The sequence below is a fragment of the Tursiops truncatus genome, chromosome 16, assembly GCF_011762595.2.
Source record: "Tursiops truncatus isolate mTurTru1 chromosome 16, mTurTru1.mat.Y, whole genome shotgun sequence".
In the NCBI taxonomy this organism is placed as follows: Eukaryota; Metazoa; Chordata; class Mammalia; order Artiodactyla; family Delphinidae; genus Tursiops; species Tursiops truncatus.
Genome location: NC_047049.1, coordinates 17562738 through 17571197, shown reverse-complemented (window position 1 = coordinate 17571197; position 8460 = coordinate 17562738). Strand labels below are relative to the sequence as shown.

The following is an 8460-nucleotide window of genomic DNA, read 5'->3' as shown; positions in this document are numbered from 1 at the left end:
GAGCATTAGAGAAATGCCGAGTCGACCATGAAGGCTGGAGTAGAGCGAGTGGGGGTGAGGATAGGAGTAGGCAGGGTGGTGATCATCCAAAGTACAAAACTGCTTCGTTTTTATGTTGACATCAGAACAGCCTCAACACATAGGGACAAAAGGGCCAGTAGACTTTGGGGGGACATAGGCATTATACTGTTCACCCCATAACACTACCAGTAAGGAAAGTGAGGCTCAGGAGAGGGAAAGGAATTGTCCAAGATCATACAGCTAGGTTGATAAGAACCTGAATTTGAACTTGTGGCTATTGGATCAAGCCTCTGCTCTTCCCACTACAGCTAGCTAAAAAAGCAGGCAGTCAGGGGATGAGAACAAGAGTCAAGTACTGGGGACAATCCAATTGTCCTCTGTCAGTCTGCAACACCTGGGTAGGTTGCAGGACTCCAGAGAAGGAGCCACCAGCTGTGTGTCCAGGCAGAGAGGATCTCAGACAGCCTCACAGCTATCCCTCAGCCTTGCCTGGCAGCGACCCCTGCACACTGGAAGGCAGGGAAGTTTCAAGGAGAATCCCTGCTGGAAAAGGAGGTAAGCTAGCTGCATCCTGCCTGATGGACTCCTATACCTGCAATCTTGGGGAATGAGGCTGTCTCAGAAGATGCCAGTGTGGGTAGGGGATGATCCTGGAGACAGATGTATTCTCAGGCTAGGAGACCCTGAATTGCACAGGATGGTTCTCAAAATAGGAATTTAACTTAGTTATAGAAAAATAAAGAAACGTATACCTCTTTCACAGCTTAGTTTTTGGACTAAGTTTCATTCCTACTGTGAGATCTCTCACCAATTACTCATTCATATATCTCATCTATATTTATCCAACAGTTTTTGTGGCAGGCACTGTTCTAGGTGTTAGGAGTACTACAGTGAAGAAAAGAGACAATCAAAAAGTAATAGAGAGTAGCTGGAGCAGCTGGGGCCCCGCAGGAACCGAATCAGCAGCAGGTGGCGGACCCTTTCTAGGGGCTAAGATGGAGCTTGTACTCAAGGCGGCAGATTATTATTGTTTTACACCGTACATATATCCAGCCACATGGCCAGAGGACAGCATCTTCCGACAAGCTGTCAGTCTCCTGATTATAACAAATCTCGGTGCTTATATCCTTTGTTTCTTTTTTTTTTAAAGGAACTCTTCTTTCTTCCTTCCTTCCTTCCTTCCTCCCTTCCTTCCTTCCTTCCTTCCTTCCTTCCTTCCTCCTTCCTTTCTTTCTTTCTTTCTTTCTTTCTTTATTTATTTTTGGCTGTGTTGGATCTTCGTTTCTGTGCGAGGGCTTTCTCTAGTTGCAGCGAGTGGGGGCCACTCTTCATCGCGGTGCGCGGGCCTCTCACTATCGCGGCCTCTCTTGGTGCGGAGCACAGGCTCCAGACGCGCAGGCTCAGTAGTTGTGACTCACGGGCCTAGTCGCTCCGCGGCATGTGGGATCTTCCCAGACCAGGGCTCGAACCCGTGTCCCCTGAATTGACAGGCAGATTCTCAACCACTGAGCCACCAGGGAAGCCCAACACCCACAATTTTTAAAGAACCAAGTCTATGGAGAGATTATGCATTCTGTCCAGTCAGTGCCACGGATGAGCATCCCCACGGTCTCAGTGCTCCTGCTAGAGGTGAGAGGTTATAGCAAACTATGTGACGGCATAGAGGAGTTTCCATACGGCTGGCTTCGATTCACTGTACTGTCCTTTCTCTTTTTCACTGACATGCTGATCTACTAGATTCACAGAGGCCTTCATCATAGACTTGTATATAAGCGCTTACACAAACCTCATCATATCTGGGAGATCCCAACTCCATTTGCAAGTCATGCTTTTCATCCTCTGGATGGCTTCCTTCAGGGTCTACCTTACCACATATACCCATTTATCTTCCCATTACACAAGGTAGTTCATTTAGGTTTGTACGTCTTGGTCAATATCTGGACAATTTCTATTCATGATGGTGATTTTCGTGTTCCCCATATCTTCAGGCCATTTATTAATGGCTCAGCTCATCACACAGACCACCACATGCTCTTTGACTATAACTATGGACAGTATTTCACATTGTGGGATAGAATTAGAGGCTCATTCAAAAATCCCTCCTCCTTTGAAGGGAACAGACCACTTAATCATGTGAAGAAGATGACAGAAAAAAAGTGCAACAGCCATGCAGTAAGTGGTTGTAAAAATGAAAAAATATTCAATGGAGAGTTTACAAAGACTGAGTAGATTATTGCCCAATTATTAAATATTTTTAAACAAGGAAAATAATCTACAGCCAGGACGCATAGCAAGTGAACAGTATCATTTGAAAATCAGTATTGTGGGTACAGGCGAGGAACGACCATAATGGTAGAACAAGGGAACATGCCGTGAACACCATGACTTTAACCTCGTGCTCAAAATACTGAATGTTGGTCTAAGGGAGAAGTTGTGTCTTTCCAGCCAGTAGATCTGTAATTTGTATAGCCTCAACAACAGTTTTTTAAAAGGTAGAGGATAAATTATTGAGGGGACTAGGTTATGTCCTTTTGCCTTAATTCATCCATATTCATTAAGTAAAATTCATTGTGCTTAATGATATCAAGACTAAACACCATAACAAAGAAGTACTAATATGAAGATGGTTCCTTGTTTCAGGAATGATTAAGTACTCAGAATTGGTATGATAACAACTACTTGTACTTTGTTGAAGTGGAAAAATCAGTGTGAAAATAAATCGTGATATAATGTGTTAGTAGCTCAGTGACCTGATTAATAGCAGGTGTTATAAGATTATTGTCTTCCTACACATAGAAAACTTATCCTCTGGAGACATTGTCAACTGTTACATTTTACTGATGAACAAATAAATTGGAATTTTAGAAAATATTAATACTACCATGATTTAATCCAGATCTGGGATTATTTAAAGATTTTGATGGTTATTGTTTTCAACCATTATTTAATAAGTGTAAAATTATATGACCCTGATTATATTTAGAAAGGGAAATTTGATGCCCAAAGAATATATTAGACACCACTGGTTTTTTAATTAAATCGATGCACTGCACTTTTGGTATGTTTCAAAGTTACAGTCCGGTGATTTTCTATAAAAGAAAATAATTGCCAAATATTTAGGCCTATCACTGAAGATTAGTTTTGAAATCTTATTTCCCCTCCTCTTTCTTCATTTTTCCCCACTCCCTCTGCAAAAGGATTTAACAAATACTTTCATAAAGAAATGTCGTGTGTTGTAACATAAATATGTTGGGAAAACATGGTTTCCAAAGGCGTTCTCTAAGCTGTTTATGTAAAATCAATAAAAGTTGATTATGACTATTAAAAAAAAAAGTAATAGATACATGGTACATCCATACAATAAAATGTTATTTGGTAATAAAAAGAAATCAAATACTGATACGCGCTACAACTTCGATGAACCTTGATAATATTATACAGAGTAAAAGAAGCCAAACACAAATGACCACAAATGATTCTGTTTCTATGAATTGTCCAGAATAGGCAATTCCATGGAGATAGAAAATAGATTAGTGGTTGCCAGGGGTTGGGGGGCGCGGGGATGTTTGGGAGAAGGAAGGAAGGACTGCTAATGGATAAGGGATTATTTTGTGTGATGATGAAAATCTTCTAAAACTGACCGTGGTGATAGCTGAACAGCTCTGTAAATTTACTAAAAACCATTGAATTGTACACTTCAAATGGGTGAATTGTATGGTATGTGAATTACATCTTAAGAACGCTGTTAAAAAAGAAATTAGAATTTAAATATTACATTTAAATTTCTAATAATATTAATAGAAGTTGAAATAGAACATTTAAGATTCATGGAACAAGTTGTTCACTAAATGACAACTGTCATTATTTTCATGTATTTGTTATGATGCAATTAATTAGTACTTCTCGCTGTGAGTCCTTCAGAACGCAAAAGAATGTCAGGCATGAACCAACCTGGCCGGAACTCAAACTCAAACTGAGAAGGCTGCCAAAAATCAACATATAGTGTGGATTCTCTGGGTTTTCCTTGTCCCCGCCTTTTGAGTTTTCATTAGTCCAGGGAAGTGAGAGCCAGCAAGCAGGTTGGATGGAATTTCCTTAACTGGGAGCTGTTGAGAAAAGTTACCTGAGCCTATTTAGGTGCTGGCCTGACTTCAAATGGTTCCCTGGAAGTAAAGTCTGAAAGAAGCACTTGGGAGCAGGTAATTTCTTGGGAAAAGATCCCAGGAAGCAGGATATGGGACATAGGAAAGCGAGACCAGCAGGGAGAAAGTCAGTTAAGGGTACATTATGGAGCTGGTTACCGCCTTGGGAAACGGAGCCCAGTCCCCCCAGGGACGGTATAGGGTGTGAGTCTGAAGGACTGGAGACTGAGGCATTTACCTGTCAGCCACTCTCCTCATGGTTGAGGGTTTCTCCAGCGACACTAAGGGCCCCCAGCTCCAGGTTATACCTACACGTGGGCTGAGCAGGCTTCCTCAGCTACAGAGAAAGCCCTGACACTGGCAGTGGGCAAAGAACACTCCACCACCACCGCCCAAAGCTGGGGGGCCGGGCAAGGAGTTGTGACGTGGGGCACAAAAAGAGGTTGCTTCGTGGTGCAAGGGGCCCTGGGTGCTCACTGTCTAGAAGGGATACGGGTGTGAGGAAGTGGGGGGCGGGAGGCTGCCGTAGCTAGGTGAGCATCCTCTGAACATGACCAAGCCACTGTGGAAAGGGAGAGGACCTTGTTCTAGACACTCGCCAGGCATTGACTCATTCTTTGCCTGCAACTGATTGGAGAGATGCTCTTCCATTTCAGGAGAGGAGACAGCTTTGAGAAATTAAATAAGCTGCCCAAAGTGACCCCGGGAAGGTAAAGCAAGGCTGGGATTCAAACTGAGGACCCCACCTGATCACAAAAGCTCATCTAATGTTTCTCTAACTTCTTTGATGATAACACATTATGAAATACATTTTACATAAGGACTCAGGTCACACTCAACAGACACATACACTGTATAACTGAAAGTTTCACAACCTCTCTTCCTGTGGACAAGGCCTCTGATGTTTGATGCTATTCCATTTTATTTTTAAAATGCCCGTTGCAGCCACCAGATTCATTTCACAATTCACTGCTGTGCCACAGCCCATGGTATGGAAAGAATACTGGGTTACTTATTTATCTGATCACTTATCAGACACTTACACTGAATCCCACCCAAGTCACTCCCTCATTCCTAATAATTATCATATTATTTTGAGATATCCCTCTCCCTCAATCTTGGCCAGTTCCCGGTTCAATGTTCTTAAAACTGGGTCAGTTTTCTTCAGAGCACCAACCTCAGTTTGTACTTAACCACATCCATTTGTGTGGTTATTGGATTCGTGTCTGTCTTCCATGGACTGCGAGGTCCACTCTGACTGAGTCTACTTGGGCTCACATGTCTTCTAGCACAACAGAGTGTGTTGGTATTTGTTTAACACAGCAGGTATTTAATACAGCAGGTATTTAATACAGCAGGTATTTAATACAGCAGGTATAATACACCATACAGCAGGTGCTTGGTATTTGTTTAATGACTTTATTGTCATAAGAACCATCGGTCTGAGGCCACTACTCCCCGGTGTATTCTATAACTCCTTTTCTCTTCACAGTAAACCCATGGGTGGACAGGCCTGGGAGTCAGCTGCTTGGGTTCAAACCCTGCCTCCAAGTCCTTCAAGTTGTGTGATCTTCAGCAAGTTTCCTATCTGCAAAAGAGAGATGATAATGGCCCACCTCAAGGAATTAGTGTGAGGACTAATTGATAAAACCTTAATGAACGACAGCAAAAAAAAGCTAGTTTACTGTAAAAAGCCCTGACGGGAAATATAATCAAATGAGGCTGGTGTTATGGGTAGAAGTGTGTTGTGTCCCCACCACCACCACTGGCAAAGATATGTTGAAGTCCTAACAATTTCTGGTACATTAAAATGAGACCTTATTAGGAAATAGGGGTGTTGCAGATGTAATTAGTTAAGATGAGGTCCTACTCGAGTAGGGTGGGCTATTAATCCAATATGACAGGTGTCCTATTGCAAGACAGCCACGTGAAGACAGAGACACAGGGAGAACACCATGTGACAACAAAGGCAGAGATCTGAGTGGGGCAACTGCAAGCCAAGGAATGCCAAGGACCTCTGGCAAACCACCAAAAGCCAGAAAGAAGCAAACTCGTATCCCCCTACAGGTGTCACAGGGAGCGTGGCTCTGCTGACATCTTGATTATAGAATTCTAGCCTCCAGAACTGGGAGACAATAAAGTTCTGTTGTTTAAAGCTAAAAAAGAAAAAGAAAAAGGAAAGGAAAAGAGAAAAAAAGAAAATTCCAAGAACAATAGTCATTATTATCATCTTTCTGCAGATGAGGGCAAAGCAGCATCCTTCAGGCCCAAGTGAATTAACTAACATTTATCCTAAGAACAGGGCTGCCTCCTGGGCTAGGCCTTTCACATATTTCAGTAAAGCCTATGTCCCTGACCCTGACCCGGAACAAGAACGATTTCCCCTAGTGATTTGTTCCCCTTGGGGCTTCGCCTTACACAATCTCGTATTGCAGCTATTTCTTTACTTTTCTTATCGCTTCATCTTCATGGTGAGCGCTTCAGAGTTGTGCTGTATTTACCTTGAATGTTAAAAGCACACATCACATATTTGTTAACTAAAACCGCATTGGATGATATGTTTAAAATACATTCAGTATCACACCATCTCTCCTCCCCGAGCTGCTGTCACTCTGGTCCAGCCCTCAGTCCCTGCCATGCTCTGGCCCCTGGTACCAACCACGCTGACCTCGTGTCCTACGACTTCTTCCTAACGCACTGATCCAGCCACACTGGCCTCTGTGTTAGTTCTCCATCTCCCAGGAAGGCTCCTGTCTCTAGAACTTTGTGCTTCTTCTTCCCTCTGGCCAAAACAACTCCTCCCCAGTCACTGCTGTGGCTCATTCTCCGGCCTCCTGCAAGTCTTTGTTCAAATGTCCCTTTCTCACTGAGGCCTACTCTGAACTCCCCATCTCCAGAAATTCCTGTCACCTTCTCCTTATCACTATTATGTATTTTACTTAGTCATTTATGATCCTTTCCCTCCATTAGGAAGGTCTACAGAAGAGCTTAGCAAGCCTAAGTATAGGTGCTCCATAAACACGTGCTGAATGAATAATCAGTGTGTCTCGTCCACAGCTCACTGTATCTATACTGCATTTTACTGCTCTATCAGTTCCAAGTTTAACTCAAGGTCTGAGACCAGACAGCATTTTTCAAAACTAATAATGTTCAAGTAGCAAAGTGTAGTTGTAGTAAAGCATTCTTAGCTCATGTGAATGCCAAAGGTCCCAGAGCCAACCTGCCCTGCTTACACAAGACCCAGAAAGACAAGTTATGGACATAAAAGCAACCTGTCAAGTGTTACCGACAATCATCTCAGCAATGCCGAAATGTCTAATGTGTTTTCAGCGAATCTCTGAGCCTCTCACTTGAGTGATGCTCTCAAAAGAGATTTTTCTCTCCAGGTTTTTCCTTTCCTAGTCAGACACACAGGCACACACAGAAGTATGGAATAATGGGGCAATGGAGCAAGGCTGGATTCAGGGCCCAGAGGGTTAAATTATAGTCTAGCCCCCTCTGCTCTGCAGCCATGAGTTTGGGCAAGTCCCCTACAGGTTCTGAACCTCACCTTACAAAAGAGAATCTAACCTAGATCATCTCCATATGCTCCTTTCTAGCTCTGAAACGTTAGTATTCTGTGAAATGCTAAGTCTTTGCAAAGAGGATGCCAGAAAGATTCAGGATTGCATCTCCTCTCCTCTTCCACTTGACCTGTCTTTGATCTCCATTTTTTCCCTCTGAACAAACCATCTTCTGTTACACTCAAGGGCAATCCTGATTACAAGTTTCTTGAAAGGGTCTCCTGAGCTTCAGTTGTATCATCTCTGAAATGCAATAAGCATGCTGACCTCGGGATGAAATAAGCTCATTTATACAAAGCACCTCCCTCGGTGCCTGGCATAGAGCAGGCTCTGGGCAAACATGCATTCTCTCCCTTTCAAGGCCCCTTGTGGTTCTGTTTTGACGAGCCCAAGGAAAGAGAATACACCAAATCATTAGCCCCAGGCTCCATCTGATCTCTTTTTCCATCTTCTCTTCAGAGAGGACAAGCCAGGCGACCTTGCCTTGGTCCCTACTCTTCCTCCCGGACTCAGTGAGATCATCACGGTGCCAACAGGCATTTTTGTGGATCACTCACAATGGCTTAATTTTTTGCAACATGTAGTCTCTCACTTAATCTTCACCACAGCTCTGTGAGACACATATCATATCCCCATTTTACAGATGAGGAAACTGAGGAACAGGTGTTAAGTAGCTACTCACAAACTGGTGAGTGAGGGGACTGGGACTGAACTTCCAGTTTCCAGATGCCCTG

At 43.2% G+C, this 8460-nt stretch overlaps 1 protein-coding gene across 1 annotated transcript; it reads left to right on the top strand.

Moving 5' to 3' along the window:
- The first annotated feature begins 1016 nt into the window (after nt 1–1016).
- Nucleotides 1017–3111, top strand: LOC101323712 (lathosterol oxidase-like). Its single transcript, XM_019939997.2, is given in 3 exon segments — nt 1017–1162; nt 1244–1288; nt 1539–3111. Coding segments are annotated over 3 exon segments (903 nt in total). The 3' UTR covers nt 2251–3111.
- Nucleotides 3112–8460: the final 5349 nt, after the last annotated feature.